The sequence below is a fragment of the Thunnus thynnus genome, chromosome 20, assembly GCF_963924715.1.
Source record: "Thunnus thynnus chromosome 20, fThuThy2.1, whole genome shotgun sequence".
Classification (NCBI taxonomy): Eukaryota; Metazoa; Chordata; class Actinopteri; order Scombriformes; family Scombridae; genus Thunnus; species Thunnus thynnus.
Genome location: NC_089536.1, coordinates 5,907,588 through 5,925,525, shown reverse-complemented (window position 1 = coordinate 5,925,525; position 17,938 = coordinate 5,907,588). Strand labels below are relative to the sequence as shown.

The window sequence follows — 17,938 nt, the reverse complement described above, 5'->3', positions numbered from 1 at the left end:
AGTTATTAGTTTCAGATGAATTTCACAAGAAAACACATTGCACAGAAGGAGGACTGGGGATTTTGTCCTCCAACACTTACATTGTAATCATGAACAGGAATGAGGAATGATTACGGCAAGAATAGCCTGTTTCAATGTCCATTTGGGAACCTGACTAACTGTTTTAACAGACTTTAATAGACTTTTAAAAGACAAACAACATAAATAAAAATATACATGTACGCCACAACCTCCACTCTACCTGCTGAGTAATGGAAATCATTGAAAGTCTGTCATAAATAGCAATATCAAGATTATAGCTTATGTTGTGATATTTATTGTTTTATTTCGCTGTTTGACATGTTTGGTGTCTTTGAACGCAGCACTTTGTGTGCGTGTCCGTGAACGCGCCACCGTTTCATTTTCAAGAAACACAGCCGGGGTTTCTGGTGACGTCACGCAGGAAAGTACACATTCTCACGGTGCTGCATTGACACGAAAACAACAAGACAGGACGATTCCTAACGAAAACGGCCCATGACATCTTCATAGGAGCCCCAAGTAAGTCTCAAAACGCGTTTTACCAGCACTTCATCGCAAAAAATGCGTCGAAACGTCACGTAACTGGTGTCGAGAGCTTCATTTCCTAATGCTAGAAAGCTAGTGAATGGCCCCGTCTATTTCCTGGGGGCACATAGGGTTTTGTAAGTAGCTGTTCGCCAGTTAGCCAACAGAAATAATTTGTTTTTCTTTAGTAGACCTTTCAGACTCGTTACTCTTACTGAAATGTGTCGTGTTGGAGGAAGCAGATTACTTATCGTCACAAATCTGACAAACGTTCACATGCAAATATCGTATTAAATATAGCATTAGCCTGGCAGTTGCTCCAGGATGTAATCACGCTCCTTTGCCTTGTAGCTGTATTTAGCTGGTTTAAAATACAAACAGCGCAGTCACTTTGTGTCCACAATTTTTTTTTAAAAAAACCTAATGCTATTAAATACAGCTGTGTTGGTTATCTGTAGCTGTCATGTAAACGTTATTTCCACACTTTGGTCCAGGTTGCGGTATAACAATGGAGAAACCTCCCTTCAGGCAGAGCCAGAGCTGCGGAGACTGGGAGCTGAAGGAGCGGCTGGGCATGGGCGGCTTTGCCCATGTTTACCTCTACCAGCATCATGTGAGTGTGGAGCCATGTAGCCCTGTTACTGTCACACATGTAGCCCTGTTACTGTCACAAATGTAGCCCTGTTACTGTCACACATGTAGCCCTGTTACTGTCACACATGTAGCTCTGTTACTGCACACATGTAGCCCAGTTACTGTCACACATGTAGCCCAGTTACTGCACACGTTACCTTATTTAGAGAGTAAGAAGGGCAGTGGTGGAAAGTTACTGGGTACATTTACTTAGGTATTTGTACTTTACTTGAATAGGTCCATTTGATATTACTTTATACTTCCACTCCACCTCATTTCAGAGGGAAATATTGTACTTTCTACTCCACTACATTTATTTGACAGTTTTACTTACATTTCAGATGAAGATTTGACACAATGGATAATATAACAAGCTTTTAAAATACAATACATTGTTAAAGATAAAACCAGTGGTTTCCAACCTTTTTGACTTTTGATGTCTTACAAAAAGCAGTGTGTAGTCTACTTTTACTGCAATACTTTAACTACATCAAGCTCATAATACTTATGTACTTTTACTGTAGTAGGACTTTTCATGCAGGACTTTTACTTGTAATGGATTATTTTAAATTGCTGTATTTGTACTTTTACTTAAGTAAAGGATCTGAGTACTTCTTCCACCACTGAAGAAAGGTACACCTTGCATATTAACTATCATAATAACTATATCACTACATATCCTACACCAATTTACCTTTTGGAATTAATAAAGTACTTCAACTAGCTGTCTATACCAACATTTCACAAGAAGAAATGTAGGAAATAGCGTCTCCAAAACAACATACACTGCTATTGTTTTGATGTTATCATATAATAATGGAGTTTCTGTTCTCTGTTCTGTAGGAAACAAATGAAAAACTAGCTGTGAAAATGTGCCGTCTCGAGCTGACACCAAGAAATAAGGACAGATGGAGCAGAGAGATCCAGATCATGAAGAAGTTTGTATTCATTTTGACCTATTTTCTTCCTGCGGGGACAGTTTGTTTTTACAGCACATTGATTTAAAGACATTATTAGAGCTGCAACGAAGAGTCGATTAATCGATTAGTTGCCAACTAGTTTGATAATCGATTAATCATCCTTTTATAAGGAAAAAAGACAACATTTTCTGATTCCAGCTTCTCAAATATGAATATTTTCAGGGGCTTTTTTTAGTCTTTTATGACAGTAAACTGAATATATGTGGGTTGTGTACTGTTGGTCGGGACAAAACAAGACATTTGAGGACGTCAATAATTGACGTCAATAATTGACAGATTAACTGATAGTAAAAACAATCATTAGTTGCAGCCCTAGACATGATACAGTGATGTCATGATATTATTAATGATATTAAAAGTTGTTACGTGAGGGGAAACTACAGACATTCAGTTAGATGAAATATAACCAGCAGAAACCAGATGAAATATTGCAACAGTGGATTAAAATCTTCCTTCTCTCTCACTCAGGTTAAACAATATCAATGTTGTGACAGCCCGAGAAGTCCCGGACGAGATGAGGCACATAGCCTTAAACGACCTTCCGCTGCTGGCCATGGAGTACTGCTCCAGAGGAGACCTGAGGAAGGTGAGGGAGGCTTTAATTTACATCAGTCTGAAACACTCATCCCACAGTCAGGACCGAGTATTGAACTTCAAAACTTTGTTGATACAGACTCAAATGAGTATTCAAGTCAAGTACCGAAAGTTGGCACTGACTGTCTGATCGGACAGATCAGTGTTTAGTTCCCGGTTATGTTTTAACCAAATGTCTTGTACTTCTGGTTGTGTTTAGACAACGTTTAACATTTGAGTACTTTGGCCTATTTTGAGTTTTGTATAAAAACAAGACGCTGGTATGACGCGAGTCTTCTCAACATGCGTCATATGAAGCAGCTGTTAGCAGAGACTCCAGTCTGCAGTGGAGTGTCCTGCAATTCAGTGCTAAGCCTTACAATTCCACTGAATTATATTAAATAATTAATTATCAATCAGAAGTTTAGTTTCACTTTCACGTCTCTTCTGTCCACATGCATGTCGCCCCTGCGTGCTTTCTCTTTCTCTCTTTCCCCCTTTTATCTCTTGTTTTTTCTTTCTTCTTACTTTCCCCTCGTTCTCTCTATTTGAGGTCAAAAGATGTGCAAACGATAAAGCTGCAACACTTTCTGTTTGTCATACAGAATATACACAGTTACAGTATCTAATCATCCCACAAATGTACAATAAATATAATAGATTTTTTATGTGGCGAGTGGCTTATTTGTCCATTTCAATGTCACCTTTCACTGTGGATGTGATATTATTTCATTGTCTGGGTTGCAGATGCTGAGTAAACCTGAAAACTGTTGCGGATTGAAAGAGAGCGAAGTGCTTTCTTTACTCAATGATGTCGGTATGTCCAGCGTTTTACTGTGTGCAGCTTCTTCATTCAGACTTTTCTTTTATAGCGTCGTCCTTCGGTCACACAATGTGTTTTTGTCCCCTAGGATCTGGTATCCAGTATCTGCATGAAAACAAGATCATACACAGAGACCTGAAACCTGAAAACATCGTGCTGCAAGATATTAACGGAAAGGTAAACTGCCTCATTTTGATTTTACGGCCGCTCTGTTCGTGCATCTTGAAGAAGAACCCGTCTTATATTTACTTATTCTTGTACAGCTGGTTCACAAAATTATCGACTTGGGCTACGCTAAAGACTTGGACCAGGGCAGTCTGTGTACCTCCTTTGTTGGCACGCTCCAGTACCTGGTAAGCACTCAAACAAACAAGTAATTATTCCTTCATCCTCAGATGCACCTAGCTTTATGTAATTCTTCTTCCTGCTGTTACAGATGATATAAATCATAACTGTGTTGGTCTGTAACTGAAAAACAGGTATAAAATAATAAAAAAATGTTATTATGATCAAACATTTGATGTTATGATGCATTTATTCTCTTTAGGCACCTGAGTTATTTGAGAATAAACCATACACTGTTACTGTGGACTACTGGAGCTTTGGCACGATGATATTTGAATGCAGTTGTGGTTTCCGTCCCTTCCTGCACAACCTGCAACCTGTGCAATGGTAAGTTGACCTCATATCATTCATTACTGTATATATGAGCAGGCTGTATATACTGTGCATAATTACTTACTCACTTCTTTTGACCATTCAGTATTTATTTCAGGATTACTTGCACTTTGTATCCTCTTTGTATGCCGTTGTCCACTAGTTGTTTCTGTGTTTATGTTTACATAATAATGGTGTGTTTATGTTTAATTATCTTCGTTCATCTTGTCGTCCTTGTGTATCTTTTTGAAGATTGTTGTGCACTTTGAGAGCCACTAAACTGAAGTCAAATTCCTTGTATTTGTAAACATACTTGGCTGATAAAACTGATTGTGATAAGCAAAACATTTAGACTTGTAAATTATGCACATTTAGGGATTTATTTCACCAGATAGTCATCATTTGCTGGATAAAAGCATGTTTGATACTTTAGTTAGCTCTCATAAATCAAGTTAGCTCTCATAAATCAAGTCCTTGTCAATCTTCTGTATAGTTTAAGTGTTTCTGGTCTTTTGTGCGTGTTTCACTTATAAGCGGATCCATTATACAGCAGTGAAAAGCACTAAGAGTAGATTCACTCCCACACACCTGCAAGATTTCTTCCATGAAGTCAAGGAACAAATGACTGTTGAAAAATTACACCAATAGCACTGAATCTCTAGAGTTGTTTTCTGCATTTACATCAGATAAAAGAGAGTTTGGTATGCAGGCAGACTGCTGCAGTGAAAACGTCTGAAGGCAACAGGCAGAATTTAAAAACTTCAACTTTGTAATAATGATGAGAAGAAAAATACAGCCACATGTTTGCTTTTGTTCGCAAAGTCCAAACAACTTAAGAATCAGTTTTTTATTGACACAAAGTAAAACATTTTCCATTATTTCACAAGGAGCATGTTTGGTTGACTAGACTAGTTGTATTTACAGGGGCTTGTGTTATTTATGCATAATATCTTATCTACAAGTGGCTTGGAACAACAAGAAACTGCATCTTCTTGCCAACAAGTTCATTTTGAAGAAATGTTTGCTTTTTTTTTCTGTGAAGCTACTTTATCATTTTATGCTCTGCATTCGCAATATTTCAAGTTTTATAATGAAGTCATTTTAAGATGTGAAACTATCCATCGTTACGCCGTTTCTTCCTCTCTACAGGGCCAGCAAAGTGCGGAATAAAGGTCCCAAAGACATCATGGCTGTAGAGGAACTGAACGGAGAAGTCAGGTTCTCCACACATCTCCCCTACCCCAACAACCTCAGCAGGTTAGGACCCTCTGACTACTAAAATCATCAAAGATATGGCAGCTGTTCTATAAATATGATGACTTCAAACTGTATTTATGAGTGATTTTATTTCCTCTTCTCTATGGACAAGGACAAGCCTTTTAACTTGTGCTGTAGTAATTAAAATGAAAGGCAGAATAGATTCGAGCATTTGCACAGTGGTTGCTTCCTCTCCTTGAGTGCATGTTTAATTTTTTTATGATACAGGACACTGTTGGAGCCAATGGAAGCGCTGCTTCAGCTGATGTTAAAGTGGGATCCTGTCCAGAGAGGCGGCAAAGTCAACACAGACACCAAGAAGCCGCTGTGCTTTGAAGTACTGGAGCAGATCCTGAGTATGAAGGTGAGTAACTGGCAGCACTTTGATCAGTGTTTTTGAGCCTGCTGTATGTGGGTCAGCAGTGATCGTCAACACATTTCTCTTCTCTGATGGTCTTCATCTCTAAAATGCTGTGAAAATGTGGATGGTCATCATGAGAGCTGGGTATTATTTGAAAAATAGGTACTGCAGATATGATACCTGAGTTTCAGTAGTGATACAAAAACATGTTTTACCATTTAACAAAAGAAGGTGAAGTCCTCAAATGTTAAATGTTGTTTAAACAAAAAAAGGTAGAAAACCAGTTTGATATATTGGTTCAAAACTATCCGATCAGAGGACGAGTAAACGAGAGTAGTGTTTTCTTGATACGTGATACACAACATATCTGTAAACTGATTAGAGGTGATGTTGTGACATTTAAATGTTTTGCCTCTGTGTCTTCAGGTCGTCCACATCCTGAACATGACCACAGCGCAGGTTCACTCCTTCCAGCTGACGCCAGACGAGAGTCTCCACAGTCTGCAGAAACGCATCGAGGCCGAGACCAAGATCGACGTGGTGAACCAGGAGCTGCTGCAGGAGACGGGAGTGTCTCTGGACCCCAGGAAGCCCGCCGCACAGTGTGTCCTAGAAGGAGTGGTAGGTTGACTCTCGTGCAGCTCAGATGTCAGCGTCGCTCCTGTGCAACAACAGAGGTAGAAATTAAAGACGAAAAAAGGAAATACAGTCATTTTCAAACACTGTAATTTCCTTTCTAAACTCCTTATTGAATGCTTGGCAAGTTGGTCAAGTTGCACACAAGAGGTTCAGTCAGGTTATATTTCACCTGGCACAGATCCTAGCAGGACATTTCAAAAACACTCCTTCAGCTCTGAGTGAAACTTTGAAACTGATCTGTTGGTGTTAAGAACCTTAAACCAAGGGGTTTAAGAGACTGGCCATATATTGGCAACGTCCCACAACTGGAGACATTTTTGGCATTTTGTCATTCTCCAACTCTCATGTCCTGTTGGACTGTCTGCTGTTTGCTATCTCTAATAAAGGTGAAAATGGCAAAAAAAAACACCTTCATTATGTTTAAGTCTCCCATTGGAACTATTACAAAGACAGGAACACGTGCAAAAGACTTGATCTCAGTGCTAAAAAACCAAAATGATGCAGAATAAGCTGCGTTTGCAGGTGTTACGTTTCATACCACACTCGCTGTACGTGCATTTAGAGACTTTGTATCACTCAGCGTTGCTCTTGTGAGCTACAGGTGTGTTGAAGTGGTGATTTTCTTCTGTCCCGTGTAGAGAGGCTGGGACAGCTACATCGTCTACCTGTTTGACAAGAGCATCACCAAGTACTCCGGTCCTTTCAGTGCCAGACATCTTCCTGATAAAGTCAACACTATCGGTGAGTTTATGTCAAGTTCTGTCTGCTGATTATACTGTTAAATGTAACATATTTGAATATGTTAACCAGCTCACAGGATTCATTAGTTTCTACAGATTCTTCATCCCTCTTCTTCTCCTCTCAATTAGCTTTACTGGTATAAAAACTATCAATTATCGTCCGCTCCTTGAAAACCCCGATCCAGAGTGCACCTGTCATGGTTTCTTGTTTTAACTTTGCAGTGCAAGAGGCCAAAACGCAGCTGCCCCTGGTGGTGCTGAAGAAGGTTTGGGGTGAAGCAGTGAGCTACATCTGTGGCCTGAAGGAGGACTACAGCAGGCTTTTCCAAGGACAGAGAGCTGCTATGTGAGTTACATGACATGATCTGTCATTTCCTTAACCACAAATCATGAGGTATAGTCTTACTCAAATGAAAGGTCTGAGGTCTTCAACACAAAAATATCAGTTTTATTTCTGTTTACAAATGTGACTGGTGTAAACAAACTCTTAACAGCATCAGAAAACTTTGAGATGTAGTTGTTGTCGGATGTTAGTCCATTTATTAAAAGGCCTGTCAAAGTTTAATCTTGTTTATGAGGCAGGGCTGCACCTTTGTTTACATTTTATCGCTGATTGTGCCTTAAATAAACAACTCAACTTGACAGTTAAACCCGACTGAGTCCAAGCTGCCAAACGATGTTAATAATCTGCCTGAATGTAAGGGATGATAGGTAAACCTGTCACTCAGACCAGAAATAACACAGGAAGTCTCATGACCACAAAACCACATTTCATTACTGTTGAAGAACCTTTCTGTGCAGGAAATCATAGAGGCAGAATCTAAAATGTTGTTTACTCCAGGTGTGCCGGAGCATATGCTGGTTTACCCTGATGAGAACAGATAGAGTACAGTCACAGAGAGCTCTACATGCTAGTTATGCAAGTATGTAAGATAAGATAAGAAGGTTGATATCTTCCATGTAGGATATAAGTTCACTGAGATAACTGGCATAACTCAGGACACCAGCGACTCCACGTTCAAGGAGACATTTTTTTTCGTCCACAGTACAATAAAATCCTCGACAATTATCGCAACATTTAAAACGTTTGATTGAATGTTGTGAGTTATAACTCTCATCTGGTTCTTGCAAAGTATTTGAACATGTAATCCTGTAGAGAAGAGGCCATCGTGACTTGGAGAAAGCTTTCTGTGTTTTCTTTATTAGTTTTTGGAGGGTGTGGCAGCCAGTGACACACTGTCACTGGCAGCTTCAGATGCTCCAAACAGCTTCCTGTCTACAGAAACTTGTGCACATTGTGTTCAGTGGGGAAACCGGACAAAACAGAGGAGCTTTCATCAAGGATTGAACCATGGTCTCTGCTGTGATGTCGATTTTGAGCCTTCAGACCTTTCTTCTAAGTTTTTGTCTCCTCCTTCGCCCTCCAGGTTGAGCCTCCTGCGCTATAACACCAACCTGACCAGGTGTAAAAACAGCATGTTCGGCTTCTCACAGCAGCTGAAAGCCAAGCTGGACTTCTTCAAGAGCAGCATCCAGTACGACCTGGAGAAGTACAGCGATCAAATGCACTATGGCATATGTGAGTTTATTGGCAGCTGTTTTGATTGGATTCTTACCTTCATACTAAGAAAGAAAGTTTACATCTGGGAATATTTTTGTAGTTTGTTCTGATGAGTTGTCTGTTCGTCCAAAGCTTCTGAAAAGATGCTGAAGGCCTGGCAGGAGAACGAGGAACGAGCTGCTGCTTTTGCACAGGTAACGCAACGTTTTAAAAACATTTTCTTCAACTTTTCTGTAACGAATCTCAGCACAAATGCTCATGGCGTTCGTCCTTGTGTGTGTGTGTGATTCCCGGTTCGTCCTGCAGGTGGCGGAGGTGAGCCATCTGGATGATGAGATCATGGCTCTGCACTCTGAGATAGTGGAGCTTCAGAGGAGCCCCTATGCCCGTCGCCAAGGAGACAAGATGGAACAGCTGTGAGTGTTAATTGGGGGTCTGACCTGAGGAGACGCTACACCACAACATGACATCTATATTTATTATTTATCAACAGTCATCTTTCTTACATGTTTTGTTGATGGAAAAGCACAATTAATGGTTAATGCTCACAGTAGCTGAAGCCTGCAGGTTCTTGTGTTGGTTTGTCAGCATGTAATAAACCATATTACAGCTGCAATGATTAGTTGATTAATCGATTTTATTACCAGCTATGAAATTAATCAACAACTATTTTGATAATCGATTAAGAAGAAAATGTCTAAATTCTCTGATTCCAGCTTCTCAAATGTGAATATCTCCTGGTTTATTTAGTCTTTATTTAGACAGTAAACTGAATATTTTTGGTTTTTATGGACAAAACAAGACATTTAAGGACGTCACGTCGGTCTGTGGGAAACAGTGATCAACATTTTTCATCATTTTCTGACATTTTATGAACCAAACTACATAATAATGAGTACAGATGTTTTCTCTGGCAGCATGACATAAAAATAGTAATATCGTTTAGTTTTCCATTCATTACTCCAACACTTTGGTCAGAGTGAGATATCTTGACATATTAGCAACCATTCTTGATCAGACTGCTGATCGTTTGTACTTTCTTTATTAATAATGATCCGCTGCTCAGACCTTCATCAGACAAAAACAATTTGATCAAATCAGAATGATTTTTATCAGATGAAGGTGCATCAGGTTAAAAACATCAAGAGAAAAGTCCTCAATAATGTGGATTCTGTAGTTTCTTCTCAGTCAGGAGGTTTTGCACCAGTCGATCCTGATTGAACACATTTATTTAGAGATTAGGTTGTTTTCAGACCTGCGTTATTGAGTCGGGTTGAACTGCTTAGTATGTCGCCTTCTTGATATTTAGGCCAATAGGAGCTCCTTCAGGACCTTCTTCCTGTGTTTATTTTCTCACTCTTCCCCCGTGACACATCTGATTATCGACAGGAGTGATGTGATTCGGTTCACTTGAAATTCTTGAAACCGAACCAGGAGGGAAATGTTGATCAACTCCTCCAGTGATTCGGACCGAACTAGAGGAGAGTAGAGGAGCTCGGGTACAAATCTGGAACAGCACATCATGCTAGACGGGGGTTAAAAAACAAACCATCCTCTTTTCTGCAGTGAATGTCTTAAAGCATTTAAAACATGCTGCCTTAGTTATTTTAAAGACCACAAAAGAAACAGCTGTCAGTCTTCATTTGAGTTTTCCTGGTATTTGCTGTCAGGGCGCATCAGCAGCGGCTTTAAAATTCAGTCTGGTAAATATTTAAATCTGAAAAAATGTTATTGCATTGCAGAGAAGAAAAGGCGATCGAGCTCTACAAGCAACTGAAGATGAAATGCAAAAGTAAGAAACACTTATTTATTCATCACTTATTGTCAGTCAAAATGTTATGTTAGGATGATCTTACTTCTCCTCAAACTGAGACGTTTGTTCTGTGGTTTATATGATGCTTTTTTTTTTTTTTTCCAGCACCTGAACCAGATGTGAGCAGCGACAGCTCCGAGATGGTGAAAGCCATCATTCAGACAGTCCAGAACCAAGACAAGGTCCTCAAAGATCTGTACACCCACCTCAGGTAAAACTCCTCAAACACATTCAGAAGGTTTTATTTTACTCAGAATATCAGACGAGTAGTTTTACTGTGAACATTGGTTAGTTTCTCCTCTATGATTTCCTCCACTTGTTGTCTTACTAGTATTCATTTAGTGTATTCTATGATTATAAAACAACCCATTTGGTTCTTCGGGGAGCCACAATGCTTCTACTGTATGTTAAAATCTGGCCCCGTCTGGTCTCGTCCCAACAGTAAGATCCTGATCAGCAAACAGAAGATCATTGACTTGTTTCCACGAATTGAGAAAACTCTGGAGAGCATCAAGGATGCTGACAACACGGTCATGCAGATGCAGATCAAGAGACAGAGAGAGTTCTGGCATTTACTGAAGATCGCCTGTGTAAGTGATTCTACACATTTTTTATTTTTAACCAGGTCGGAGTTCAGTTTTGTTTTTTTCATTTCCGCTGCTCAGAATCTACATTTTGTCCAAGTGGGGCCCACAGTTAGAGATGTGCTGTGAAACTGTTTTTTACAATATACTGCGGTGAAACATGCTGACAGTATTAATACCGCCAACCGTCTTCAGACGACATCGTGAACACAGAGCAGCTCCTGCCTTCATTATTAGCAGAAGGTGCTTTCTGTTAGTCGAACAGGTGCAGAACAACCACAGCGCAGAGAACGAGGCTCCCGTCGAGCTCCAGCTACTCGGGTCAAACATCAATTTCATCAAAGAAAATGAATGAATGGATGCGTAGAATCTAATAAACACTGAGCTGCATTTAAAGTATTTTCCAGTCAGCTGTCTTTTGTTTACAGTGTTTAAACTGTTGCTAATATTATTTCTTATGCAGAGTTCAACAAAGCCGCAACATACAGACCATTTAACTATACTTTAGGGCTAATAGCAGGATTTCAAGGAGCGCGATTATCTTGATAATACAGTTAACTGTGATATATTTAGCGACCGTAATCGTAGCGTGAAACTTTGATACCAGCACATCTCTACCAACAGCTTCAGACTGTGAAAGCTCTGGAAAGCTCGAGCTTATAAGTCAGTCCTGTGTGTCAGCGTTTTCTCTCCAGCTGTGGTTCTTTCTGTTCTTTGTTACCTCCTCAGACTTGGCCGCTCTAAGTTACCAAAAACATCAGCGGACAGCGGGAGGGTGTGCTGGGTGCATTCCTTTTGTGGGAGAAAGACGGCATGTTTATTCTGGAGAAATGAGATCTGGAGCACACAGTTAGAGTGAAGAGCTTTTCATATCAGGGTTCTCACATCTGACGAAGATGTGCTTTATGTTGAAATGTTACCGGCTGAACTTACTAACAGCTCTTACTGAAACTGTTTACTCCAGATCTTGTCTCAGCCTGTTGAGGCCAATTAAAGTTTCATGTTATTTCTGTACGTATCTGTATGATTTTTCTCCATTTTTCTGTCCTGCAGGCTCAGAACTCGTCACGGAACTCGATAGCAGCGAGTCCCGAGTCTTCCAACCTGCTGCAGGTTTCTCAGTGGTCACAGTCGGCACAACCTGTCAGTTCCCCGCATCCTCTCACCTCCCTACCCGGGCCAAACGACAGGTGACTGATTGATTAATGGATTCATTCATTCATTCATTCATTCATGGGGTGACTTATGTTGTCGATCTTATTTAAACCTGATGGTCACTTGGGGGGCAGCAGGAACAAGTAGTGAAACACAACGCTGACATATCATCACCTTTTAAGTTGATATGTTGAACATGTTAGCAAACAGTTGTTTATTTCCACATCCAGCAGTTACGGAGCAACATTATCATTCATTACGAGTCGTGTTTCTGTCCACCTGGTGAATGAAACTCCAATATTCACTCTCTTTCAGCTCTGTTTTTACTCTCTACCAACACCTGAGGGAAATATCTGGCTCTTCAGCTGCTAAATGCTCCGCTAAGTTCACCAGCTAGTCTACAGCTAACTGTGTCTGTTAGCTGTTTGGTGCTTAGCAAGTAGCGTACAGAAGGTTTTTAGAGCAGTTGCGCCAAAAACGACAGACACTATGAGAGTGCTGGGAGTGAAGCAAAACAGTAAAGTTGCAGCCGGACAGATAAACGATGAGCTATAAAGCTCCGTAAAGCCGAGGGGAGCTGCAGAGTCACTGATAATTCCCTTTAGGTTCATCACTAAGAGTTACAACCAACACATTACACACTGTCAGACTGTCAGACACTGTACATTGTTATTATGAAAAATATCAATTACATAGCTGTTTAAAAGTGAGGTATAATTAATATTTCTATGTCAACCATGGGTCAAATGACTGTCTGTAAAGTGAATGGTGTCTCTAATAGTGATGACAGAATTATCACCAGACTCTGAAGTTTCCCTCCGGCTTTACAGAGTATTTCAGTTTCTCTTAGTTCATTGTGTTGACATCTTTACTGTTTTCGTTCAGTCTCAAGGCTCTCATTGTTATTTTCGGACACAGCAGGCAACTGTTTTCAGAGAAAAAGCTCTATGAACCCAGTGTACACAACCTGCTCGGCACCAAACAACACACAGAGACAGTTAGCAACTAAAATAAAACTTTATAGATCCCCAGAAGGGAAATTCACATGTTACAGCAGTGCAGGATACAAGCAAACAGACAAGAGCTAGGAGTGATAAATATAAACAAAACAAAGGGTCAAAGGGTAGACAAGCTGGTGAACATAGTGGAACATTTAGCAGCTAAACACCAGAGCTAAAAGAGAGTGAATATTGGAGTTATATTCACCAGGTGGACAGAAACACGACTCTAAATGAATGATAAATAAGGGTAAATAAGCAACTGTTTGCCAACAAGTTCAACATATAAACTTAAAAGTTTACGTCTTATGTTTAGAGTTTATTTCTGCTGCACCCAGGAAACCAAAAAAATCAGTTAACGCTGATTTAAACCTTCCACATATACTGTAGTTGAATTTAACCTAAAACCATTTGTCGAGTATTGATTACACACAGATGACCTCTGTTCAACTCATAACAAGTTATCTAACCAGCAGCCTTCCACGGAAGATTTAAGTGTGTCGGTTATTTTGTGTTCTGCTGTGTTTGTACTTAATTAGATTTAAATTTATAGTGATTTGATTAGTTTGTTTGTTTTCTGTTGGTCAGTGTAAATAAATCTTGTGATTCATTGTTGATTGTTGCGTTGTTCATGTTCATAAAATATGAAAAAAAAACCTCATGTAGCCACGATGAACATCCATACCTCTTCCATAACCGCTACAAAGAACCTTTTTTGTGTTTGTTCTGAATATTAGTTGGGAACAGCTGTTGACCTTCAGTGTAATATATTCATGCTACAGTCATGTGTGCTGTAAACACTTGTATACATGGTTGGCATCACTCTGTAGCCAGTAACATACTAAACACATCGTACATATGATGGACGTCTCCTGTGATGAAACGGAGGCTAACGGACTCGACGTGTGTTCGCTTCCTGCAGTGATGCTGCTCCGCGTCTGCTGCAGGAGAACCAGAAGTACCTCAGTCAGCTGACCAGTCTGATGCAGGAGGCGGCGGACGATCAGGCCAAAAGCATAGTGGTGAGTTCACTTTTTAATCTGTGCTGTTTCACTTCTCCTGGAAGGTTTTTTTTTTTGCAAAACAAACAGCTGTCAAGTTAGATTTAAATTTTAAATCTTCAAATGCAAGTCAGGTTTCCCTTCGGAGAAACTGGAAAATGGTTTAAATGTCAGTTTTCCACCAATGTCATCAAGTTACCTTCATAGTTTTTTGGGGTTTTTTTGCCAAACACATGATTTTTTTTTTGGCTGTCCACTCCATTAACATGCATGACGAGGGCAAAATATTAGGAACACTTTTCAATATAATGCACTGGAGTACACCACCACCACCCACTATGACTTTAATTATAATCATAAAGGCAGAATTATCACTTTTCTTATAATTAGTGCCTTTACATGCACTTAAAGTGGCCTGGTTACTCAGAAAAACCAGGTTATGTGAGTTATCAGGAAAGGCGCTGACGTGCACTATAGTAACCTGGTTCCTGTGAAACCGTGTGTACACGCAGCAGATCAGTAACCAGGGTCCTCTCTATACCACCAACCTTACTGTGGACGTGTGGCTCACTTAAGATGCTCCTTCCTTCCTTCCTTACTTCTTCTTTATTTTGTTTGTGGTGTGTGTGTCATAGCAGCTTGACAGCACAGTCAGAGACACACATGCAGACAGAAAGTCTCACATCACAAAAGTGTCCGAATATAACAAATGACCAAATGTTCAGTGGTGGAAATTTACTTATTCAGATTTCGAAACGCTGCTTTGTGTTAGTTTCACTTCTAGTCTGAGTGAAAATGACTGAAACTCCCGGGAAGAACCTGCAATAACCTGTTTCAGATGATATTTCTGCTGAATTCTGCTTTGTCATCTCAACTCTTTAACAACTCGGTTTTCCTTCCCTTTTTTCAAGGACCAAGACTGGAGCTGGACGAAATACGAAACCCTAACGACAAAATTAAAAAAGCGAAATGCGTAAGCGGTGTCGCGTCCTCCGTCCCTCCGCCTGTGCTCCGAGTAACACTAAGGACTGTGAAGCTGTTAACAGAGTGAGTGCAGCGGCGTAAACGTTGTACAGTTGTACATGGACTATGGATATTCTCTTTAAAAAAAAAAAAAAAAATAAGAAAGAAAAAAAAAGATGGCGTTTTACACACATGCTCAGTGGTGTTTGTCCGCTCCCATCGTCTCACATGGTGGAAAGTTTGAGAATATTCTTGTTTTTTTTGTTTTTTTTTATAAGAGAAAACAATGAAGCTGTGTCACTCTACTTTTTCCTCTTTTGCTGCACAACAATAATCATCATAATTCATAAAAAGAAAACACACAAATGATGCTGATTTCTACTGTTACTGCAAAAATCAAGCAAACTGTAGCACCAGACTTTCGGAGGTTTGGATCCATCACATGGGAGAATATCGGACAGAAACATGGGAACTCGTTCAACCTCGTGACATACAAGGAAAACACAGGAAGTGGTTCAGGGGGTGGGGAGGGGAAAGAGGGGAAGGAGGGGGAGGCAGAGGAGGAAATTACAATCAAGCAAATAGCACTTTGATACTCCCATGTATCCTTTCTGTAAAGAGTTGTTCCAGGCTGCCAGAACTGTCACAAAATTTACAGTCATGACGAGACAGAAACTCATGTTCAATTTGATATATTTTACTATAATCATTCTGGGGTTTAGATTATATGTAAATGTTGATTTGATTTTTTTTTTTTTTTAATAAAGTGTTATATATATCATAGACAGAAGTCTTAGTGATGATATATCATAATAAATGTGACAGAAGTGGCTGGCCATTATGTTTATACCATGTTGATACTATGCGTCTGTCTTTTTAATTGTCCTGTAGATACAATGAGGTTCTGTTGGCTCATTTACGTGTACATACTATTCACTGGATGGTTTCTGCTGCGTTCAAGTCACACGGAGAGCTGAAATGATTAGTCACTAAATCAATAGACAGTAAATTAGTTGTTTCAGTCAAACAGTCTCTCATTCCAGCTTCTCCAGTGTGACCATCTGTCACTTTTCTGTGCCTGATACGATAGGAAATGGAGTATTTTTGCACTTTGGATTTCTGCTTAGAACGATTTTTAGATGTCACCTTCAGCTCTGGGAATTTATAAAGGGTGTGTGTCACTATTTTCTGATGTCTGCCAAAAAAAAGATTCAATTAATCAAGAAAACAATCAGCAAATTAATCAGTAATGAAAATAATCATTAGTTGCAGCCCTGATGAAATGAAAGTTAATTACCAGTTTCCCAGTTGTAAATAATGTGACCTGCCAAGGGACTGCAAATGAATGTGAATGTTTAAAATAACTGCTGAAATACATCAAATGACAACATTTATGTTCAGTGTTGCGAACGATCCCTTATAAACAAACAAATAAATACAATAAAATTCATAATTACATCTGGGAAGTTCAGGTTTTACAGAAAAGCTCCGACATATCCGACATGATGCTTAACGAAAACAAACATTAATGTCTTGCTTCAGTCATTTAAAGTAATTTAACTGACATTTCATGCATGTAGTGTTTATTGTGTGTTTTAACCCTCACATGACTCTGCAGTCATAAACAGTCTTGAGTAGTCTGAACACTCGTAAATAAGACTGCCAATGACTTTATCATTGATTGATCTGGTGATTATTTTGTTAATTATCTGGTTAATTGTTTTGCCTATAAAAAGTCAGAAAATAGTGAATTAAAAAGACAATTACATCTGATTGACAAGAGCCGTGACACTGTTTACATAAAAGTTGGTAAACTCTTCAAGTAAAGGCGTGGACTGCCCGTCCACCTCATTTCCCAGAGCTCCTTTTAACCAAACATCAGCCTAAAAGCTGAATATATTCAATTTAAAATTATTAAAAGAAAAACAGAGAAAAGCAGAAACTCTTGACACGTGAGAAGCTGTAACCAGAGAATATTTGGCATTTTTGCCTGAAGAAATAACTCGATTTAGAGCTGGAGCAATTAATCGATTATCGTAATAGTGAGTTTTCAACATGAGAATCTACCATTGACCCATCACTGTATGACGTGAACGCAGCATTATACATGAAGTGTGACACGACCTGGTTTCTGTAAAACATCTCGGCATCATCGACCAGCGACTGACAGAGAAACGAGAAGATGTGAGAGCAGAGATGCTCGCAGGAGAGTAAACGGTTGAATGTACTGCAGTTACACCGTCGTGTGTTTACTGTATCGTCACGCGGTTACTTCGGGCCAGAGAGAAATTAAACTTCTGAGTTGTATTTATGAAGTTGAAGTGCAATGGAATATATATATATATTTTTTTGTATTTAATTAACTCGATATGTCAGTTTTTCTTTCCTTTTGAGTATTTGTTTCCATCTTATGGTTTAAACTCGTCTCTGAATGTTTAATTTTTAGCAATTACATTGTATAAAGATCCAATGTTTGCCTGGTAATAAAATAAAAATGACTTTGGCATGATTCTGCTGTTGATGGTTTTGCAGTCGGTTTGCCGTTCTGGTGAATTTTGGATCGTTTGATTCGGTTTTAAACCACATGACCCAGTGTTCGGTTCAGTCTCATCAGCGGAAATTTAGCCAAAACAGACTCAAGCAACAGAAAACAA

General features: G+C 39.4%; 1 protein-coding gene across 1 annotated transcript; it reads left to right on the top strand.

The window, feature by feature from the left end:
* The first annotated feature begins 411 nt into the window (after positions 1-411).
* On the top strand, positions 412-16,803 carry LOC137172685 (inhibitor of nuclear factor kappa-B kinase subunit alpha-like). The gene is made up of 22 exons (XM_067577251.1): positions 412-540; positions 1,041-1,159; positions 2,023-2,117; positions 2,628-2,745; positions 3,480-3,549; positions 3,644-3,732; positions 3,819-3,908; positions 4,103-4,227; positions 5,362-5,469; positions 5,698-5,833; positions 6,257-6,451; positions 7,108-7,210; positions 7,432-7,555; positions 8,637-8,788; positions 8,903-8,964; positions 9,077-9,186; positions 10,513-10,562; positions 10,689-10,794; positions 11,026-11,173; positions 12,221-12,357; positions 14,243-14,342; positions 15,233-16,803. Exons 2-22 carry the CDS (start codon positions 1,055-1,057, stop codon positions 15,296-15,298), a joined length of 2,289 nt encoding a protein of 762 aa, XP_067433352.1. The 5' UTR covers positions 412-540; positions 1,041-1,054; the 3' UTR covers positions 15,299-16,803.
* Positions 16,804-17,938: the final 1,135 nt, after the last annotated feature.